The sequence below is a fragment of the Panthera pardus genome, unplaced genomic scaffold (assembly GCF_024362965.1).
Source record: "Panthera pardus isolate Hobbes unplaced genomic scaffold, ASM2436296v1 HiC_scaffold_24, whole genome shotgun sequence".
NCBI lineage: Eukaryota > Metazoa > Chordata > Mammalia > Carnivora > Felidae > Panthera > Panthera pardus.
In genome coordinates, this window is record NW_026526810.1 from 33,442,800 (window position 1) to 33,466,391 (window position 23,592).

A 23,592-nucleotide genomic window follows, 5' to 3' on the forward strand; every position below is an offset into this window, starting at 1 on the left:
AAAAAAGCAGTTTCTTCTTTTAACACAAAATACCTCAGGTTCATTTGGCTGGATTTTTTGTTTGTTTATTTGTTTTTACAAGTTCTAGGTAGTGATTTATAAATGTACTACTTTCACTTTAGGACCAGAAAATGTGACAGCTGGAGATCTAACTAAACTGGGAACCCGAGGCTGTATGTTCCTTTATCAGTGTGACTCTTGAGAACTGAGGCCTGCTGGTTCTTTGAAATAATGCTGTGTCTGATGAAGCTTACAGTAAATGTTGTCTCTGTAGGTGACTTACTAAAATAGGAAGTCTTCGTGCAGTGGGTTTTATGGGCAGCATCACATCCAGGGCTGCTGTTTCAAAAGGCTGAGTTTAGACGTAAAGCTCCAAAAACTACTATGTAATGCAGTTTCATTTCCATTAACAATAAAAGAACTCATAGCCAGGAAGTGAGCGTGGGAAGCATTGTGGATTTTGTGCAACAGATACTAAAAGCTTTGAGTGCTTGGGATCGTGCCATCTCATCGGTGGCATTTTGCTGTCCATTAAAATGCCTGCCTTTCTCACAGTTATTGATATGTTTTAAATATATATATTTAAGAAATCGATTTTAGCTGAAGCAGTCGTTCATTTTAAATGGGCAGGATTTTAACCCTCTATCTTTGTAATTAAATTCTTCCAGAGCAAAATTTTTGAGTAAGTATATCACTGAGGAGGATGGTGGCTGAGTGATTATCTAGCCTTTTACATGGCTGCACTTTGTGTTGGCCTGTTCAGTCTTCATGATGCCTCTGGCAAAGGAATTCATTTGAGTGATGCATAGCACAAGAGAATTATTTCGTTACCTCCAGTGCCTCTTAGGATTAAGGATAATTGCTTTGGAAGAGGGTGACATGTGTTCAGTTCTTTTGGTGCCCCCAGAGAAAGTAAGCAAACACAAGTCAGCATTCTGTGATGTATCAGCTATCACATTTGGTGTTAACTTAATAGGCTTCCTTATTCCTTGTGTTTCTGTGATTATATTTTTAAAATTCTTTATTCATCTATTTTAAGAGAGAGAACGTGAGTGGGGGAGGGGGAGAGAGAGAGAGAATTCCAAGCAGACTTCCTGCTGTTAGTGCAGAGCCGGACCTGGGGCTGGAACCCACAAACTGCGAGATCATGCCCTGAGCCGAAAGCAAGAGTCGAACACTTAGCCAACTGAGCCACCCAGGGGCTCCAACTTTTTATATAGATAACAAAAGTTGAAGCTGAGAAACATTTCATAATTATAGATTACTTTTTGGTTTAGTGGGAACTTGGAGGGAGGCATCGTAATGGTAGAGTGGCAGAGTGCCTCGTCTTGTGGTTCTTTCTGTTCTCAACTGATGAAGACTTTTTTGACCCTTCTCTTTTCCTTCTCCTTCACATTTACAGGTACTCCAAAGGTTATTAGTTTTGTCTCATTGAAATGCCTTGATTATAAATCATACTTTTAAGTTGTTTTCTTCCAGCAGTTATTGGGTAATACCCTGCAATAATAAGAGAAGTAGATAAAAATTAGATTTATCTAGCATTTTGCAGTTTAGAAAGTACTTTCACATATTCTAACTCATGGAATGCTCATAACCACATAAAGAACATTTATTCTTTAAATGTTCTGCTATCAAAGCTTCCCCTTCATCTTCTTTCTAGGTATTCTCCTCTCCTCTTTCTAGGTATTCTCCTCTCTTTTATTTTATACTTTGGGGCCATATTAATATTTTTAAAATAAAATTTTTACCATTATGCTTTTACTCGTGGCACGAGACCTTTGTTGGTTTCACAGCAAGCTGAATAAGGAAATCAAAACTCCTATATATGCATTTAAGATTATCCATATCTGATTATAACCTAGGCTTCTTTTTTTATTATCCTAGAACTTTGTCAGAACCTCCTGAATGTTAAATGAATTTGTTTTCACTGCAGCAAGCATCTGTTACCCATTACATACCAGATACTGTATATGTTGCCAGGGCTAAAAAGATGAGTTGAACATTCTTCTTGACCTCTTTAAGGCATAAATACACACACACACACACACACACACACACACACACACACACACACACACACACAAAGTGAGAGAGAAGAGGAAAACAAGTGAGAAATGTTAATAAAATTTTTGAAGCTGGAGAGTAGATAGTTAAGTGGTAATTGACTTAGCAGTCCAGAGCAAGCTGATGATTGAAAGGGTAGGGGGGTTTGTAACATAAATTACACTAGTTAAACTAAAGAATTGGAGACACTAGGAGCTCAGAAAGTAGGGATGAAGTAGGGAGAAGGAGTAAAACCAGAGAGCTTAGCTGCAAGTCTATATGTGAAGCAGTCAGATGGCAAAATCATCTCCCTCCCTGGCATCCCCTGGCAGATACCCTGTACCACCCTCACGGGAGATGGCAGGTTCACACTGTAGAAAGCGAAACACACTGTGAAACCTGGGCTGCCCAATGGGGAAAATGAGAAAAAGCTTACCCGCTGATTGGTGAGACCTCCCCCGCCACCCCCAATCCCCGCCCTGGACTCTGGAAGAAGCAGATCTGTAAGTGCCTGGGATTTCTTTAAACTCTTACCTTTTTTTTTCTTCAAAAGAAATCTGTGCAATTTCTATAATATAAAAAGTTTGTTTTACTATAAAAAAGATTTTTCCCAAATCTTCAAAGGAAAGTGAGGATCTAGGAAAAGCGTGCCTTATTTGTATAGCTTATGCCCTGGCACATCTCCACATATGTTTGGTTGTGCATACCCTAGGGTAAGAAGGTAGCATTCAAGGTGATTCACACTCTGTCCCTATTGGATCTTTCTGACTTGACTTCTCACCATTTTTCTCCATTTATTTTGTGCTCCATTCATGTCGGTCCACATGCAGTATACCAGATTCTGTGCATTTTCTATCATGTTTCCATCTCACTATTCACATTAGTATTTTTTATGTACTATGAAATACCCTTTATTCTCTCCTCTGTCCTTCTGAGACTTACTGTGAGTGCCACTTGTGGCCAGATGCTTTATACTCCCTCATCCAGGCTCCTCTATGGACTTGTTCATATTTCTCTTTTAACTCTCATCACATTATGTGATTAATTCAATAAACTTGTGTGCCATCTGTACAAGGCCCTGTGTGAGGAGCTAGATTATAGTCTCTGCAGGGTGAGAACTGAGTGTTACTCATCTTAGATGTCTGATATCTGCATATTATGGGTAATCAATGTTCAAATGCTTACCCCTACCTCTGGTCTTTTATTTTTTTAATTGGTCATTTATGTTTCCTCACAAGTGGTTATTCAAAACACAGGTTTGATCATGTCACTATCCTACTCAAAAACTTTGTTTTAAACTTTAAGTGGCATTGAGGACTTTTCTCATGTATACTGAGTCTTGCTTTTCTAGCCCTGTTTCTACCCTAACCCCTCTTTGTCTGTCCCTACCACTTCCTGATCCTCACAATGCAACTTACGGTCCGCCTACTCCCAGACCACCTATCATTCTTAGACTGTGCCATCTAGTTTGTCACTTTTTTGTTTGTTCATACATCTTCGCTTTGGGATGCCTTTTCCGCTTCTTCAACTATTTAAATTTTTTTTTTTTAACATTTATTCATTATTGAAAGACAGAGACACAGCATGAGCAGGGGAGGGGCAGAGAGAGGGGGAGACACAGAATCCAAAGCAGGCTCCAGGCCCCAAGCTGTCAGCACAGAGCCTGACGCGGGGCTCGAACTCAGAAACTGTGAGATCATGACCTGAGCTGAAGTCAGACGCCCAACTGACTAAGCCACCCAGGCGCCCCTCCTCTTCTTCAACTATTTAAAATCCTACTCATTTTTTAAGACTCTTGGGGGAAGGACATAGAGGGAAGATAAAAAGAAAAGAATTTATTTCCTGAGAACTCCTGAATTGCCTTCTCTCTTTTCTTGCTCACAGATCAGAATCTAGGTTGGTTACTCTATTACATTTCTACCACTACCATACTTCACTTTAAATGTTGTATCTATTGAATTAAAGATCTGTTACTTCACACATATACTTCAAAGATTCAGTTATCTTCGACACTAATGGCATGTTATACTTTAAATGAGTGAGGGATGAATTTTGGTACCCCTGCCTCCCATAGGAATTCTCATTGTAAAAACTGCCGGGAGGGTGTGTCTAATTCAGAAAGACTCCTAAACATACTTACAATTTGAAATTGACTGTTTTTCTCTAAGTAATACTAAGTTCTTAGGGTCAGCCTTGTGCCAGAATTGATTTGGGGTCACAATAATAATGCTTATACTGTGCCAGGAAGGGCTATCCTGAAAAATCTTTATGCAGAATTGTACCTGGTGTGAGATAAGTCTGTGGCTAAGCTGAAGTTTTTTGTTTTTGTTTATTTAAACAGAAAATAAAATTTAATTTTGTACATGCAGGGAACTTTAATTTCCCTCCATTGGCTGTTTCTGCCTCATCTATTCCTCTCCCAGTTATTAGTTTCCTTTTCACAATTTCATCAGATACATTTTTAAAAATATTTTTGGTGGGAAGATTAATCAGAAACACAAATTGACTTTTAGAAGCTGAATGCAATTAATATATAGGGAAAAAATACCTGTTTTCTACTTTGGTTTCTTTAAAAAAGAAGTTGTTCATCTTTAATGGTATCTTAGGTATTTCTCTGGCAGTCGGCAAGTCCTTTATTATGTTACTTGCACACAAAAGTTATTCCTAAATTAGTGTACTCTTTGACACATAAAGGTGCTCAGCAACCTGATAGCCTTATTAAAAGTATAATGGTATAGTTTGCAAAGGGCTGCCTGTTGTTTAGATCTTGGTTAAAATAGTATTGTAAGCAGCCTTTTGTTTCCAAGATAAAGCGTGTGTGTGTGTGTGTGTGTGTGTGTGTGTGTGTGTGTGTGTGTGTTTAAGAAATAGTCATTTTAATACCTTAATGTATATCTTTCTATATTTGTTTTTTTATATATGAAATTTATTGTCAAATTGGTTTCCATACAACACCCAGTGCTTATCCCAAAAGATGCCCTCTTCAATACCCATCACCTACCCTCCCCTCCCTCCCACCCCCCATCAACCCTCAGTTCTCAGTTTTTAAGAGTCTCTTATGCTTTGGCTCTCTCCCACTCTAACCTCTCTCTCTTTTTTTTTTTTTTTCCTGCCCCTCCCCCATGGGTTCCTGTTAAGTTTCTCAGGATCCACATAAGAGTGAAAACATATGGTATCTGTCTTTAATGTACATCTTTGTATATCCTTCTCCATGCCTTTATATCTAGCCATGTACGTGTGTGTGTGTGTTTGTGTGTGTGTGTGTGTGTGTGTAAATACATTTACTTCTTTGTGTTATTTAAAAAGTAATTATACGTGCTGATAACTTTTCATCAGTCAGTGTTTGTTTTGAGTGTCTGTGATGTGCAGAACAGTTGATGAGGCATTGAGAGAACTGCTGGATAAATATTTCCTACCCTCAAGATATTTATAGTCTAGCTGATTAAGATAGGACAAATGTATAAGAAGAAATGTGAAGTCCAGTGCAGTGGCGAAACCACATGGTATACACTAAACACTCTGGAGGAATTAAAATTCGCCTTTAAGAATGAGTAGAGGTGGGGAGGTGAAGACAGCTACATAGCCAGCATGTAGTATGAGCTCACAAAGTGGGTAATTGCTACCTTCATCCTCATCCTCATCCTCACTCCAGGCACTTCCTCTAGATGTCTAGGAGAGTATTGATTCCACTTATTGAAGTAGAGAAGTTGAGAGGAAATAATCCTTACTATTTCAGGAAGAACTTGAGATGTTTAAGTTATGCAGGTAGAGAGCCGTTTTCTGCATATAAAGAGCTAGAGTTGTGGTGCAAAAGCCAAACAGCTTTGAGAATCATCTACTTACAGTAGGTAAGTTTTAGGGCAGTGACAAATAATCTATAATTCCCATTTGTTAGTTTAAAAAGTGAGGGTTTGTGTTTATTGTGCCAAGAGTTAAAATTTCTGCATCTTTGACATTCTGGCACTTCTTGGTTTGCTTCATGGCTTAGTTGTCGGGAAATAATAAATAACAAAACGTGTGTGAGAGAGAAGAGACTTGTTTTCTTTTTTCTAAGTTCTCACGTCTAACTTAAATTTCCAAATTCTCAAGTGGTTTCTATTCTTGTCTTACTGGGTCTCATTATTTCTTTAGCTTTTCGCTTATAAATCATGTTTCATATATGTGAATAGCGTTGGGAACGTGACCTTTCTCATGACCCTGTAAGCTAAGATTTTGCTTTGCATTTCCCAAAATAAATGTCACTAAAACATATACATTCTGCTTTTCCCCTAGGTAAAAATCTCTACACCAATGAATATGTAGCTATCAAACTGGTGAGTAGAATCTATGTTTGTAGTAATTATATTTTGGTGCCCTCACCCTTCACATATCTTTTCACAGGAAATAGTTGTAAGCATTCACAAAAATAGTAATGTTTTTTTCTCTTGCATATGGTCCCACATAGTCATTTTCCTTTAACCGTATATAGTGCTATAGTGATGAATCACTGCACACTGTATAACACTCTATAGTTAGATGATGCCAACTATACTTGTAGCAACAGTTGCATCAAAAAATAGTTATTAAAAATAGCTTGAAGAAAAAAAAATTACTGGAAGACTAGTAATTTCTGTGCGGTTTGTACCTTTCATAGTGCTATTTTAAAAGATAAAAGCATTGGAAATGTTATATTTTCTTTTGCTTGACTGATCCATTTTTAAAATGTAAGGTATTTATTTATTAATATACTTAGTAGAAGACCAAATCTGATCATCAATTCATTGCCTTAAATATCCGTCAAATGTGAAAAACACATCTTGTCAAATTCAAAGCAAAAAGTTCACTTGGTTTTGTCCGCACTAATGAATAACTAACCTAGTCATTAAAGATGGCATCCTCTTAAAAAATGTGTATTATTTTTGAGGAATAGTAATTTTAGGAGAAAATTCTTTATATTTAAGGTCGATACATAATCATTTCTAGTCATATGAAATATGTCATATGACTAGTTTCTATGAAACTGTGTAAATGTTTGTCCTGGTAAGTTTCCCAGGATTTGCAGCCAGTTTGGGCCTTTATTAATTGGAAGACAGGAGTTAATGGTTGAAGGAAGTATCTTGTGATAATTGTAGTAGTGCTGTTCTTTTCTAACGAATTGCACTTAACCACATCCACACCTGCTGTGTGTGTGGATTGAGCTTGTCATCTTGTGGAGGAGTCAGAGGTGTTTTGTGAAGACAACTATCAGACGTTATCAGATTGGTTTCTTTGCAAAGATGTAGACCAGAAGCAGGGCTTAGAGCAGGTAGCTGCTAGGGAACCAAGGGTTTTGTTTGTTGACTTGGAACTCTTTTTAGAGAAATGGGAGCAGGAAGACAGGTAATACTGTAACAATGCAGGCCAACCATTGTCTCAGATTGAATATCAAAGGATTAACCATAGTTTTTATTTTTATTTTATTTATTTATTTTTAATGTTTATTTATTTTTGAGGCAGAGACAGAGCATGAATGGGGGAGGGCCAGAGAGAGAGGGAGACACAGAATCTGAAATAGGCTCCAGACTCTGAACTGTCAGCACAGAGCCCGACACGGGGCTCAAACTCACAGAGCTCGAGATCATGACCTGAGCCGAAGTCGGACGCTTAACCGACTGAGCCACCCAGGCGCCCCACCATAGTTTTTATTTATAGGAATTTGGTTCTGTAAAAGTGTTCTCTAGCTCATCTGCTTTTTTACTTTTTCTGTTTTACGACTTTGGTAAGTTGGACTAGCAACCAGGAGTAGCTCCTGAAACACTTGAAAATACTGTCTCAATTCTGCGTATTTGTTACTGTCCCTTTATTTATCCAGACCTCTCTAGAGCCTTTTTGTTAGGGGCAATTTTTTCTATCTATATTTGTTCTTCCAAGTTCATACTAGTCAACCTAGTTAGATAAGCTTATATAATGTATTGTTGACATGATGGATCACTGCATTTCACTTACAGTTTATTAAACTTTATTCTACTTTGTATGGCCTAGAATAACGGCTAAAAGTAGATCTCATGTCATCTAGTATGGTGTGTCTCAGGAGCTCATTTCTCTTTGAAATAAATCTTAAATAAAGACTTTTTGTAGGATAGCAATCTTGTCTGTCGGTCTCCTCTTTTGCTGTTAGGCTGTGTTCTCCATGGGAGATAAGAGGGCAATAACTGAGCTCTTTTCATTGTAACAGCAAAATTTGCCTTAAGCATTATTGTCCTGCAAGGTAGCCGTCTGCTGTTGGTTTAGGATTTCAGGCAGACATGTGTGTTCCAGAATAACTGTGATTCTGGCAAATAGCCAGCCCTCTGTGGAAATGTAATCAGCATCTGGCACAGAAATACAAGGAAGCCCTGCTGGTACTGTTTTCCTTCCACTTTGTTTAGATCTTCGTTTTGGGCTCTTGTTTCTTAGATTTGGAGGAACCTTTTTAAAAAACCATACACAACATAAAATAGTATAATGAGCCCTTCCTTTACCCCCATCACCAAGATTTCCCAGGTTCTTTTTAACAGAAGTTTTCTTTCTTTTACATATATATATATATATATTTTTTTTTTAATGTTTTATCTATTTTTAAAACAGAGAGAGACAGAGCATGAGTGGGGGTGGGGCAGAGAGAGAGGGGAGACACAGAATCTGAAGCAGACTCCAGGCTCTGAGCTGTCAGCACAGAGCCTGACGCGGGGCTCGAACTCATGAACTGTGACATCATGACCTGAGCCGAAGTCGGACTCTCAACCGACTGAGCCACCTGGGTGCCCCTTAACAGTTTTCTAACAATTGTTAAAAAAAAAAAAAAAAGAAAAAAAAAATCTCTTTATGCTGTTAATCTTGCTGCCTGCCACAAGATGTAGATTTAGTGTTTACAATGTCCTGTATTCATAGTCTTTCCAGGAGAGCACCTTGAAGCTTCAGTTGTCTGAGCAGTCTTCAACTATATGCTAAAGGGGTTGGCTTGAAGGGAGTAACACTTTCATCTATGATGAAAAGCTCCTGCTATCCAAATATATGTGATATGCATGCCCACATTCAGCCTTGTAACTCTAAAGAGTTTTTGCTTTTTCAATCTGCTAGCTTAGTTACCCAACATCAGGTCAAATATTTCCTATCTCAGCATCTACTGTGAAGTTTTAGAGTATTATGTTTGAAGAAGGATCTGTGGCTTTTTCATTCATTGCTCCATTTTTCTCCAGAAAAACCATACAGAATGATCAACCTCTGCTTCCATATTAATTTGTTGTCACTGTTTCTGTTGGGGTTCTTGTGAATTATTAGCAATTGTTCTGAAGGACAAATTCTGTAATTGGCTGCTTTAATGGTGCTCCAGTGGAAGATCTAAAACCAGATGGAGACTCTCCAGAGTGATCCTTTCCTATTTGAAGAGAGAGATGAATAAAGAAGTGACTATTTAGAGTGTACTTAGCTTTATGTACTTTTTCTTTTGACTACAAGAATCTTGAGAAGCTTGAACTCCCAACTCTGATGATTGCTGATTTTATAATCAAAGAAGGATATGTGTTCTTTCATAGAGCTCATTAGGGGTATGAACTATTTTAGCCTCTGAATTTATTTAGAAAAACCTTCCTAGAAGCAAATGGATAGACTAGATAACTTCAAGGAACTTCTGAATTCTGTGATTTATGGATTCTATTTCTTAAGAAAAATGCAAAAACTTCAAGTGGGTGCAGGAAGAACTTTCAAAGATGATCAAAGAACTCAATAGGACCAATGAGGAAAGGTTAAAGGAATTAAAATTACTATGCCTCAATAAGAGATGTCTAAGAAATGATTGAATAGTTTTGTAATTTGAGGATAGTTGTTACAGTATTCACAGGTTATTGAAGAGCTATTTTATCTTGTTGAGGACAAAAGAGAAATAGACTTAAGTTTTGGTAGTAGAGACTTAAACTACTTAAAATACCTTTGAAATCGTGAAATGTGTTAAACATCAGCATAAATTGTCAAGGGAAGCTGTGGGATCTCCTTTCTTTGAACCTGTCTTAAAAAGAGGACAAGTAACCATTCACCTGAGAAAGGACAGTTTTTTCAACAAATGTTTTTGGGAATATCAGATATCCACATGCATTGAAGTTGAACCATTACCTTGCATCCTATGTAAAAAATTAACTCAAAATGTATCAGAGACCTAAATTTAAGAGCCAAAACTATAAATCTCTTAGAAGAAAACTTGGAGGAAAAGCTTCATGACATTAGATTTGGCAGTGATTTTTTTGATATGATACAAAAAGCACAAGGAAGAAAAGAAAAAAGATAAATTAGACTTCATAAAAATTAAAAACTTTTATATATCAAAGGACTCTGAACATTGTGAGAAGGCAACCCATGGAATGGGAGAGAATATTTAAAACTCGCATATCTGATAGAGAATTGTATCTAGAATTTATCATTTTTTTCAGAGTTTTTATTTTTGAGAGTGTGAGCACAAGCAGGGGAGGGGCAGAGAGAGAGGGAGAGAGAGGATCCCAAGCAGTGGCTTAGACCCTAGAACTGTGAGGTCATGACCTGAGCAGTAATCAAGAGTCGGATGCTTAACCACCTGGGTTACCCAGGTGCCCCTAGAATTTACCATTTTAATAATTTTTAAGTGTACAGCTCAGTGACATTAAGTACATTCATATTGTTGTGCAGCCATTGCCACCATCTCCAGAACTTTTTCGTCTTATTCAACTGCAATTCTGTACCCATTAAACACTGACTCTCCATCCCCACCCTCATAGCCTCTGGCAACCACAATTGAATTTTCTCTCTGTGAATTTGACTGCTTTAGGTACCTCATATAAGTGAAATCATGCAGTATTTGTCCTTTTGTGTCTGGCAGATGCCTTTCCTTTTCCTTTTCCTTTTCCTTTTCCTTTTCCTTTTCCTTTTCATTTCTCCGTTCTCCTTTCTCCTTTCTCCTTTCTCCTTTCTCCTTTCTCCTTTCTTTCCTTTCACCTTTCCTTTCCAAGTTTATTTATTCTGAAGTAATCTCTATACCCAACGTGGGGCTCAAACTCACGACACTGAGAAAAAGAGTTGCATGCTCTTCTGACTGAGCCAGCCAGGCGCCCTATGTCTGGCTTATTTCATTTAGCACAATGTCTTCAAGTTTTATCCATGTTGTAATATATGTCCGAATGTCTTTCTTTTTTATGGCCGAATGATATTCTACATATGTGTAGAACTAAAGGTAATCCTATTTTGTTTACTCATTTGTTGATAGATACTTGGGTTGCTTCTACTTTTTGATTATTGCGAATAATGCCGCTATGAACACAGGTGTACAAATATCAATTTGAGTCTCCACTTTCAGTGTTTTCAGGTATATATCCAGAAATGGAATTGCTAGATCATGTGGTAATTCTGCTTAATTTTTTGAGAAGTTACCATACTGTTTTCCATAAAAACTATACCATTTCACATTGCCACCAGCAATGCACAAGAGTTCCAATTCCTACTCATCTTCACCTACGCTTACTTTCTGCGTTTTTGATAATAGCTATCCTAAAGGGTACGTAGATCAGTCTTCTAGGGTAATGTTTGATTTTCTTGCTAACTAGTCTACTATACAGTCAGTTGAGAATAATTAACCAGCCAGTTCTTGAAGTTCAATGTAGAACAAAATGACCTGGTAATTTGGCTGTTTTATCTCCAAGGGCTTTAGAAAACTGTTTTTGTAAACTTGAACATCATATTGATTAAAGATACATATTTTAATTGCAATTACAATCTTTAACTCTCTTAAGTGTAAAAATAAATATGCATATAATGTTCCAACAGCTTTATTTGTAATAATGAAAACTGAAAACAGTCCAAGATGTCTGAAAATTATGGTATGTGCATGTATGCATGTGCACGTGCACACACACGCATACACAAAAACACTACAGCCATTAAAATTTATATAAAGCTTTATGGGGCACCTGGATGCCTCAGTTGGTAGAGCATGTGACTCTTGATCTCAGGATTGTGAGTTCAAGCCTCACATTGGGTGCAGAGCCTACTTAAAAAATTATATAAAGCTATGTATGGCCACGGATAGATGTCATTATTACATTGTTGAACTTAAAGATACATTGCAGAAGAGCAAATATACTATGATCTCATTTATTTTAAATATATTTTTGAGTATATATTACATATAAATATGTGTATGAATAAATATTTGGAAGGACATTCACCAAAACATTAATAGTGCTTTTCTTTAAAATGATAGAATCTCAGATTATTTTTGCTCTCTTCCTAATTTTTGTGTATTTGAAATTGTTTTCTGAGCATATGTCATTTTTCTAAAAATAATAAACCTATTTATCACCCAAAATTCATAATAAAACAAGCAGGGAATACATGCTGGTATTTAATTAAAAGGTTTGGCATCTGGTTTCCTAGGAGAATGTATTTCAGAAGAATACTTCTTGGTGAGGGAGCTGTTGTTGAATGATGGCTCATACAGAGTATGTGTATTTAAATATCCATGGAAGGGATTGTATATACTTCACCTTCATCCTTCCCTAGTTGTGCTTTCAAAGAGAAATTGTGGTAAGAAAATGCTATCATATATGGATATCATCTCTAAAATACTAAGTGGTCTTGGCCCTGGTTTACTTTGAAAACCTAGGAATGGAAAAATTTTTTATTTGTCTAAATCTGATCACAATTTCTCTTCTTGGGTTTCAGGAACCAATAAAATCACGTGCTCCACAGCTTCATTTAGAATACAGGTTTTATAAACAGCTCGGCAGTGCAGGTAAGTCAAGTCTGTTTTCTCCATGTACTTAGCCTATAGCTTAGCTGAAAGACCAAAAGTATGCACATTTTCTTGTCTACTGGACCTTTTTTTTTTTTTTTTTTTTTTTAACCAGACCATGTATCTCCCCTGCTTGCTGGATAGGTAATTAAACACAGTCAACTAAAGCTACTTGCTCTCTGACTCCTGGAGGGCCATTTGATTGGGGATTTATGATGCCATGACTATGACCACAAACCACCTGAAACACACTGGTTTGAAGTGTTGCTTTATGGTAATTTCATTCTCTTCTCATTTCTTTACACCAAAAGAAAAGAGGAGGGGTTGGTAATTTGCAAACAATATTTTATGATAGTGAGACTACGTATCTACTTTGAGGATCTACTAAAATACTTGTTCTGAAATACCATAACATTGTCATTTTATCCATTTGAAAGACCTCGCTTATGTTATTGTAATAACCTAAGACCTTTGAGGAGTTTTTAAAATTAAGTTTATATATTTTTTTAAACGTGCCTATTTTTTATCTAAAAAATCTAATTTCTGAAATATCTTACTGGCTTCCAGGAAAATATCTTGAGTAAGCAAATGTTACCAACCCTAAGGAGGTTGTACCTATGGGATATTGCTTGCAGAAGATGAAATTGTTCAGCACTAGTTTCATTGTTTGACATTAGTTAGACATTCCTCTACTTTTTGCTTTCTTCAGTGTGATGGTTTTACCTGAATGACTGAAGCATGTTTTTATTTCAAGTACCACTTATTGAAGGTACTATTGAAGGAATTTGAGTTTCACTTCCTAGAATATAGAGAATTATATAATAGCCACACAGTGTTATTCAAGTTGTCTTACACACTGACTGTGACAGTAATCAGCCATAGTCCTAACCTAGCAAGGCCACGATAGGCATTTGCCTTTCATTGAACCTAAAATGAGTTCTTACTCACAATAGCTTCTTAGTATATGTTTGTTCATTTAGTTTGCAGGACATATGTATAACTTGAGGCTTGTCTTTCCAGAACTAAAGTTTCTTTTTAAGTTTATGTATTTATTTTGAGAGAGAGAGCGCGCACAATGAGGGGGATGGGGGCGGGGGGGGGGGGGGGAGAGAGAGAGAGAATATTCCAAACAAGTTCTTTGCTGTCAGAGCAGGGCCCAATGTAGGACTCGATCCTATGAACCATGGGATCATGATACAAGCCAAAATCAAGAGTGAGATGCTCAACCAACTCAGCCACCCAGGTGCCCCCCAGAACTGAACTTACTTAAAGTTAGCTGTTATGTTGTTTGTGTTTTTTAAATTTCAGGGTGACAATTATTACAACTCATTTATGATATTTCTATTAATTTAGATGAGCTATTTTAACAGCCATTTCACTAGTTGACCTTTATGCTTTTATGGAGTTTTATTCAACTGGAAACTTTACCTCTTTTATATATATATATATATATATATATATATATATATATATATATATATATATTGGCATCAACCCAGGCTTTCTGAATTTTGTGGTAATATAATTGATTTTGAGCACTTAAACATCTTTAATGCCATATTGGGATATTTTTCAGTCTTGATTCTGTTACTGGTGATTACATATTGAATGTTCTTTAATTGTAATTACACATTCCATCCCCCAGCCCTGCAATAAGACCATAAGCTCCCGAGAACAAGGCTTGTCTTTTCTGCGCCCTTGTGTCTCAAGTTTATCTCAAGTCCTAACATAGTTCTTCCACATAGTAGGTAGTTAGGAAGTATTTTTGTGACAGAAAAAAGTTAGGAAGATTTGATAAGTTTTTGCCTTTTTAGATTTTTGCCAAGTTATTAATAAAAATATTTCCTGAGGATGGCCAAAAAAGGAAATTTATTTTAAAAGTAAATCAGTTGACAAGAAAGTAGACAGGATTTGACCATGTCTTATTATAAATGTAAGCATGGGGGCCCCTGGGTGGCTCATTCAGTTGGGCGTCCAACTTCAGCTCAGGTCATGATCTCGCGGTTCATGGGTTCAAGCCCCACATCGGTCTCTGTGCTGATAGCTCAGAGCCTGGAGCCTGCTTTGAATTCTATGTCTCCCTCTCTCTCTCTCTGACAGCCCAGAGCCTGGAGCCTGCTTCGGATTCTGTGTCTTCCTCCCTCCCTCTCTCTCTCTGTCTGTCCCCCACTCGTGCTCTGCCTCTCTCTCTCAAAAATAAAGAATGAAAGAATGAATAAATAAATAAAGGCATGAACTCCTAGTTCTAACTTACAAGCACAAACATTTCTCTCCCTGTTTTTCTAGAGTGAGTTCCAGCTGCAAATGTGACTCATCACTAGTTAATGTTTAACCAGCCAGAGCTTATATGCCACTCTGTTCAGAACCAAGGTGATGTGGCATTGTAAATAAACAACCTTTCATGCCAAAGGCACACAGTGACCAAAATAATCTAATTGTTGTTTTTATGCACTAGTGTTTGTCTGTCATTATTCATCATACGCCAGTGATTTGCAAAATATTTGGGTATCATGACAAGGAATAGTTTAAAAAAAAAACGCATTGCGATTTAGATTTGTTCAAGGAATTAATCAGTCCTTTAAAATGGATGAATTTTTGGGGGAGGAATGAATGCTTTTAAATTAAAAAATGCTATTCTGACCATGTTGTGAGACTTTACATTTCTTTTTTTTTTTTCTAATATTTACTTATTTCTTTTGGGAGGGGGAGGGGCAGACAGAGAGGGAGAGAGAATCCCAGTCAAGCTCCACACTGTCAGTGCAGAGCCCGACACTGGGTTCAAACTCATGAACTGTGAGATGATGACCTGAGCCGAAATCAAGAGTCGGACGCTTGAGCAACTGAGCCACCTAGGCTCCCTGAGACTTTAAATTTCTGAAATAGGAACTTTTATATTGGCTTGGGAGTGTGACCATTTCTTCCTTCTTAAGTATCCAGGTCTTAATCATTACCTTGGGTTTTTGACCCCATTGCCCTGACCATATGATATGATCTGGAAATTCATAATCAGTTCCCTATTCACACGAAGATAGAATGGTGGCGCTAGATGATTGGGAACACAATTTAAGCTGGAGCTCTTCCTGACTGTCCCTTCTTTGATCTCTACCATCTTCCCTTCCATTCCATTCTTTTCTCTTGTGGGCAGTCACACCTCATGCTTTGTTGGCTGATTGTAACTTTGCCATCAAGAAATTTCAAGACCTGATTATTTACTATGACGATTGGTATCTCCAAGATAATCAGGGAAGAAAGTAAAGAGGACCTTGAAACTGAGAATGATCATCTTGATCATCGTAATAGCTATCATTTTTTTTTTCATTCATGGTAGAAATTAAATTATAAAATATGAAAGGATATTTTGAAAAAAAATGATGATCCATGCTCTTACTACCCTAACTCCGCTACGTTTCATTTGAATATCTCTTCATTTGCAGACATGTTTCATGGTTAATCTCAGTTACCTGTAACTACGTCTTCTTTCATTTAGCATTACAGTATTTATTGTAATGCTGCAGAGTCTTTATGTTTCTAATAATTGTGTAATAGCCCATCTTCTTCATAGGCCATAATGTAGGCACCCACTGACTATTTTGTGTTGTCAGACATTTAGATTGTTTTTATTTGAGGAAATCCTTTCCCCTATTGATTTCTGATATTAGAGCTCAACACTTATATTTAGTTTCCCATTTCCCCCATATGATGGTGATTTTCAAATGTTTAAAGAGCTGTTAAATGGTAGGTTAGGTTTATTCCAAATGATTTAAAAGAAATTATTGAAAGAAATTATAGGAAGGATAAATTCTGGCTTTGTATAACAATTAGAATAGTGTGGAAGTAATCTAAATGTCATCACTATGGACCTGGATAAATAAATGGTATATTTATACCTGTGAAATTAGCTATTAAAAAGAAGGTAGAGCCCTATGTACTGATATGGAAATATCCCCCAATATATTTTTAAGTGAAAAGGTTTACAAAACAGTCTAGTGTCATGTTTGTATAGTATAATAAGAAATACGTATATAGTACAGCTGTGTCCACATGAGCATAGAAAATACCTGATTGGATATACAAAAATTTAATAATGATTACCTTTGAAGAGTATGATTAGAAATGGAAAGTGGTGGCACTCTTAAGTTTTTAAATTAATCCTTTTTTATTTTTGCATTTTTCCCCTGATTATGTATCATCATTATTATTATTATTATTATTATTATTATTATTATAACATCTAGTTTTTTAAAAGACTGCAGCAGTGCATTTATGGTCTCCCTCCTTCCTCTTCTATCACCAAGTAACCCATTTCTGTCCCCATTTATCCTGGGCCACGTGTTAACAGTTTCAGGCATAAGTTCAACAAATGATAATAAAGTGCTACAATGTCTTGTTTCCTTTCTTTCCAAACACTTTCTTGTAGGAAGAAAAACAAATTGTGAACTGGATTAAGCTGTTTTATGCAGTAGTATTTCTCGTCTCATAGGGGAAAGGCAGTTTTCAGGCAGAAGTTGAACGGTTATGCATTCTGGATATTTTGAGGGAGATTTGTGCATTGGGTAGAAGGTTAGAATACGTGACTTTTTAAAAAAACTATTTGAACCTAAGATTGAATAAAATTTTTTTAAAAAATCACATGTTACTCTACAAGAAACATCCTGGTGCAGATATTTATGCTTGGTAACTTCCTTGGTTTCAAAAGATAGAAAAAAATTTTTAAGTTAATTACATTATAAATAGAACCCTGCCAAAGTGAATTTCCAATGGCCAAGTGAATCAAAATGGGACCATTACCTAGTGTTTTCACATAATGAGATGGCTGGGGATGGGGTAGATTTTTATTTGCATAAAGTGGTTGTACTCATTGAGTCTGAGATTACTGGAGGATTTCCAAAGTTACTACAAAGAAAAACAGTATTTTTTAAGTGTGAAACTGCAATGGTATGTAAGGATTAACTATGAAAAAGTATTATATTCTTCACTGTTGGAAAATAATTTCTTCAGTTTTGTCTTATTTTTGTTTCATTCCTTCTTAAATCACTGTGTTCTGATTTTTCAAAGCACAGAGGGCTTTGGCAGTGAGCACATTTATGCTTTTCTTTTCATATTTAGCTTATATAGATTGTTCTGAATATATAAGAGTAGGAGTCATGGCTTAAAAATCGACTCTGGATTCCCTGGAACTTGCTTGCCCTCCTAGTTGCTTTAGTATTTGTTTGATACAATGGGCCGGCTTCATAAGAGAGAACAGTAGTATTTAATCATGATAATTAAAGGCTGCAACCTTTGCAGTCAGCAGGTGAAAGTAACCATCTTGTTTTCTTTTCATTTTTTTTAAATCATCGACGTTGTGGTAATTGTGTTATAGTCATTATGGGTAAGTCCCAAACTCATGTTCATGTTATGAGATTGTTTTTAGGTTTCCCTGTGCTCTCAGGGTCCTTTTACTTAGGAGAGTGTATATATATATATATATATATATATATATATATATATATATATATATACATCATCAATTTTAAGATTTCCCAGCCCACTAATCCTTTATCCAGTACAGCACTTTTCCTGGTATCCTAACACAAAGGAATAGACTTGGTGGATGACACATTTGAGGCCAAGAAGGGGCAAAACCAGAGGCCTAAACAGATAGGAGGCCTAAACATGAGAGAGGGGACAGTATGAGCCTGAAGATTCATAGCTACATATGGACTGGTCATATGGTAAAGGCCTAGTGTATGTTTGCTAAATTAATAAAAGATGAATAAACCAGAACCAAGCATGCAGCTAAAGTGACAGGAGAGAAAGGGAGGGAGAGGGAAGGCGTGAGCAAGGGCAGGAACAAATGAAAAAGGATGGGGAAGGGAGGAGTAGGCAAATGGCAAGAAAAGAGGACTCCAGATAGAGAAATGAGAATGCAAATAAATCAAATAGGGTGGAGACCTTTGACTTCACCAGAAGGAGCTATAAAGTTGCCATCTATTAATGTTCTCAGAGTTAACTATTTCTGAGGAACAGTGGTTTTGAATAATAACTGGCCTTTTTAGAGAAAGTACTAGAGTAGGGTATGGTAAATTCTCATCACTTCACTTGACATTTTGAAAGGCATAAATGTAATACAGACAGACACTACAATGGTCTCTTTGCTTCTGCAGCCTTCTTAATTGTATTGAGAGATCTTGAAGGTAGTGGAGGAACTCGCTTTGCTCTGCTTAAACAGTTAATTCCATTTCCACCCAGCAGCCTGCCTGGGAAAAATCTTAGGGACTCTGAGAATAACTGTCATGTCATAGTTGATCTAAGCCTGAGCTGCTATGTCCTGGATTTTCAGCAGCTATTCTAATCTGCTAATGAGCATTCTGCTTTGGCTGTCTTGTAAAGGAGATGTTAATCCTCAAATTTAAAAAGACAACAAGATACTTACTGCAGTTTCACAGTGTAACAAAGTCCAGCCAAAATCTTATTGGGCGAGAAAATAAGTGAACTGAAGTATCCAGTAGGTACTTCATATGGTTGGTTATGTTTCACTTTTCCCATTTTTGAGCACAGGAGGGTTTGGTAACTTACTTACCCAGTCACAGGGTAGGCACACCTGAACTAGGAATGTTTTTACACAGACTTTTTTCTTGTGTGTATACGTACACATATCCCTAGTAGATTCCTGGGGACTTCCACCCATTATCCCTTACCTAATTATAATAGAGTGGTAGAAGATAGTCGTGAGAGTGTTTTTAACTGAAGCAAAGGCCCAGAACTATCCCCCTCTCCCATGAAAGAGTAGGATTTCCTATTTCACATTGTGCCCTCAAATTTTATGCTTTAGAAGGCTGCCTTTGTTACTTCCAAAGCCTTTTATGGTCTTGGGCAATCTAGGTTTTGAAGCATTTCTTTCCAAAGTAAATTAATCACTTACGTTGAATGTATATGCTGTGTGTACAACGGAGAAGCTCAGTGCTACCCTATGCAAGCCATTTCACCCACTGAAACCTTTATACTGTGAATAAAGACCATGTTCATAGAGCTTATCAGACTTTACAATTTTGAGATTTCTAGGAGAGAATGGTTTTATATGTCATCAAGAAAAGGTAGGAGGTTTTTCTGGTCCCAGAAAAAGAGCTTTGAATCTAGACAACTGTTAAATTAACAGGAACATGGTTTTCCTTCAACAGAAGAATAAAGCACAGATCTGAAGAAAATCATCAGAAAGTGTGAGATTGACAAAACCTTCCTGTAATTTTGTGAACTTCCTTAGGAGTATATTGTAAATAAGCTGGTTTAAACAGGAAAATTAAAAATAAGAAAAGCTGAAAAAAAAAAAAAAGAAAAGCTGCAGAGATATTGCAAAGATGGGAATTTTACTTAAAATAGAAGTGAATCATGTAACAAGAGTAGTTGTGAACAAGTAACATACCTCAACGTTGATGTCCAGTATATAGGAGCCCTTAAGGAATTTAGAAGAAACTTTTTGGTCTCCAGTTGGGTAGAAACTTTTCATAACAAGAGAAGAAAGGATGAAATAATGAACTGGATAAAAGAAAGTGAAACCTGGACCTTTCTTTCCACATGTAAGTTTTTCAGAAGTCTCTCTGCTAGAGTTATTGTAGGGGGAGGAGACATATACTACTAAATTCAGGGAAAACTGATCTTAATGAGTATAAATGGGCAGCTTTGAAATTACATTTTAAGGACTGGAGATTTAGACATTTAACAATCTCTGATTATAGGCAATGTGAATAAGTGGAGACAGCTAAGAATTGGAGCAAGGAGCAAAGGTTGGCTCAGTTTTTCCCACTGATTCTTTGACTCAGCATTAACCATGTGCCCTGCTGTGCCTCAGTTTCTTTCTGATACAATAGGAAAAACTGCTTTGTATAGTTTTTAGGCCTGCTAGGGTTTAATGAGGTAATGTCTACAAAGGCCTTGCATTCTTAAGGCAGTTACTGTTTTACATTGAAAACTGAAGATCTTACTTTTCTGTAGAAATGGAAATATACTATGTATATTTCTCATAGCCTTTTTTTTTTTTAATGTTTATTTATTTATTTTGAGAGAGAGAGAGCATGCAAGCGGGAAGACACAGAGAGAAAGGGAGAGAGAGAATCCCAGCACCGGGCTCAGTCTCACAGTCCCTCAAGATCATGACCTGAACCAAAATCAAGAGTCGGATGCTTAACTTACTGAGCCACCCAGGCCACCCCATTTCTCATAGCTTTAAAAAAATCTCAGAATGGGGGCCCCTGGGTGGCTCAGCTGGTTATGTCTGACTTTTGATCTCATCTCATGTCATGATCTCATGGTTCATGGTTTCAAGCTCTGCATCAGGCTCTGGACTGCTGGCACAGAGTCTGCTCGGTATTCCGTCTCTCCCTCTCTCTCCATCCCTCCCCCACATGTGCACTCTCTCTCTCAAAATGAATAAACTTTAAAAAAAATCTCAGAATGAAGAGGTAACAGTTTCATCTTTGAAGACGTTTTGATGGATTCTCAAGCAGTAGTGACTTAATATTTCCTAATCCTGACTCAAAAGAGCAGAATACAGCTACGGTGAACCCATCACATTTGTGATTTTGACGGTAGTGTGTTTCTTTCAGAGGAGCTGCATGTGGTCGTGTTGGAATACACTTATGCTCACTTAGGCCTCCTTGGTGAGAACGAATACTTCTACCTGCACAAGTCCCCTGCTTTTCCTGTCAGTTTGGAGGGGACACTTGGCCACAGTGGTCTTTATAATACCTGGGAAAAGAACCCCAGGCAAAAAAGATCACATTGCCATACCTGTTTTTGTTCCGTAAAACCAAATTCAAACTATTATGCAAGACCCAAGCCAGCTGGTTCAGTTAATGTTTGGTCTTTATATAACTAGATTTGTTTATGAATTTGCAAAGAAAGTGGTGTTACTAGTGTTGAACTACTGAAACATTGTAAGTCAGGTTTATTACAGAGTCTATGGACTGTTAGTGAATATCAGTGCCCCCAGAAAAGGAAGGATGTATGTAATTGGGCTATCCCCCTACTTCCAGTGTGGAAGATGAGATTTCTTATGAATCCAGATAGTATAAAGGAACAGATAGTAAATTCTTTAGGCTTTGTGGGCTATCAGTCTCTGTGTAACTATTCATCTCTGTTCCTGTAGCACAGAAGCAGCCATAAACAGTAAGTAGATGAATGAGCTATATTCCAATGAAACTCTATTCATGGGCACCAAAATTAGAATTTTATGCAATTTTTGTGTATTATAAAATATTAGTCTTTAAATTTTTTCAAATATTTAAATATATAGAACCCATTCTTAGTTCTCTAATCATACAAAAGTACCTGGGCCAGATTATGGGCTTAGTTTGCTGATCTGTGCTCTAGCATGGCAGTGACCAAAACTTTTCTTTTTTTTTAAAGATTTTTTTTTAATGGTTATTTTTATTTTTGAGAGAGACACAGCATGAAAGGGGGGGGGGGGGGGAAACAGAGAGAGAGGGAGATGCAGAATCCAAAGCAGGCTCCAGGCTCTGAGCTGTCAGCACAGAGCCCGACGTGGGGCTCGAACTCAAACTGTGAGATCATGACCTGAGCCGAAGTCAGACAGTCAACCGACTGAGCCATCCAGGAGCTCCAGTGACCAAAACTTCTTACTCCTTTTTATCACTCCATTCAGTTTGCAGAATATGGAAATTACCTCAAAAAACTCTGTGCCACTCTCGAGGCACTGTAATGAGGGGACTTAGCCACATCTCTATCACTGTGGATTTTTCACAGTGTAATATGCTGCTGGATTGTGAGCTTTTTAAGGGCAAGAAACATCTTTTATTCATTAAAGTATTGCTTGCATATTACTTGATCCAAAGAAAAGACTCAACAAATGTCTGTTAAATTGATGAAATCCCAGTATATAAGTTCTTTGGACAGTATTTGACTGGCAGTGCAATCACCAACTTAAGTTGAAGCTTCTTTCCTTCATGCATACTGTCCTCTCCAAACTCAGGCTCTTCTTTATTTGCTTGTGATAGTAATTATTAACTGTATTAAGCAAGCAGAATAGAGATATGAATGAATAACTGAAGATATTAGAATGAAGTCCCCAAAATTGTTTCCGCAAGGATTTGCTATACAATCAGAGACATTTATATTCATTACTGCCTACAAACAGAGTATCCAAGAACTAACTCCATGGTGAAAGTTTTAGAATTGAAGCCCGTGAAAGGTAGGAATTGTGTGTGGTTCTCATCAGTATAGTGGCTATAGCATTGCAAGTCTGAAGACCACAATAGCCCATTAGCAGCTAGAGAATGATTTGGATACAATCACATTGAACTGGTAGTCATACCTCATCAACGTTTTGCTTGGCTTCCACTCTCAACAGTTATAGTTCAGAAAACACAGCCTAGATCTCTTAACTCTGCTACCTAAAAAGGAGAGTAGCGTTAGAGGATAAATTTGCAATTATCTATGTGCAGTTTGCCCAAAGGTAACAAGAAGTTTTTCACTTAAAAAATTATTTTTGTAAATTCTGGAGAAAACTAATATCACTGAAGGTTTAGAAAAATATATAAAAGAAAGATTGAAGTTTTGGTCACCACCGTGGTGAGTCTCTATTCACAGCTATTATTTTGTATATTTCCTTGTTTTTTTTTAATGTATATATTTTTCATTAAAATGTTTCTGATTTATAGATGATTCTGAATCATTTATAGAATCATTTATAGATGATTCGTTTATCAAATGGAAAGGAATAAATTTCAAACAGTGCTGTTTCTTTTAGGCTTTTTTTTTTTTTTTTAATTCCAGGATAGTTAGCCTACAGTGTTATATTATTT

The 23,592-nt window shown here is 36.9% G+C and overlaps 1 protein-coding gene across 12 annotated transcripts in view; it reads left to right on the plus strand.

Annotated features, from left to right (window-relative positions):
- Positions 1-23,592, plus strand: part of CSNK1G1 (casein kinase 1 gamma 1) — a 174,780-nt gene that overhangs the window by 84,026 nt on the left and 67,162 nt on the right. For all 12 annotated transcript variants that reach the window (XR_008417065.1, XM_053888967.1, XM_053888968.1 and 9 more), the window contains exons 3-4: positions 6,316-6,356; positions 12,724-12,793. Coding sequence is in view for 11 of the 12 variants with exons in the window: in XM_053888967.1 (XP_053744942.1) it covers positions 6,316-6,356; positions 12,724-12,793 (111 nt within the window). In the remaining variant the exon portion in view is untranslated. The remainder of the gene's footprint in view (positions 1-6,315; positions 6,357-12,723; positions 12,794-23,592) is intronic.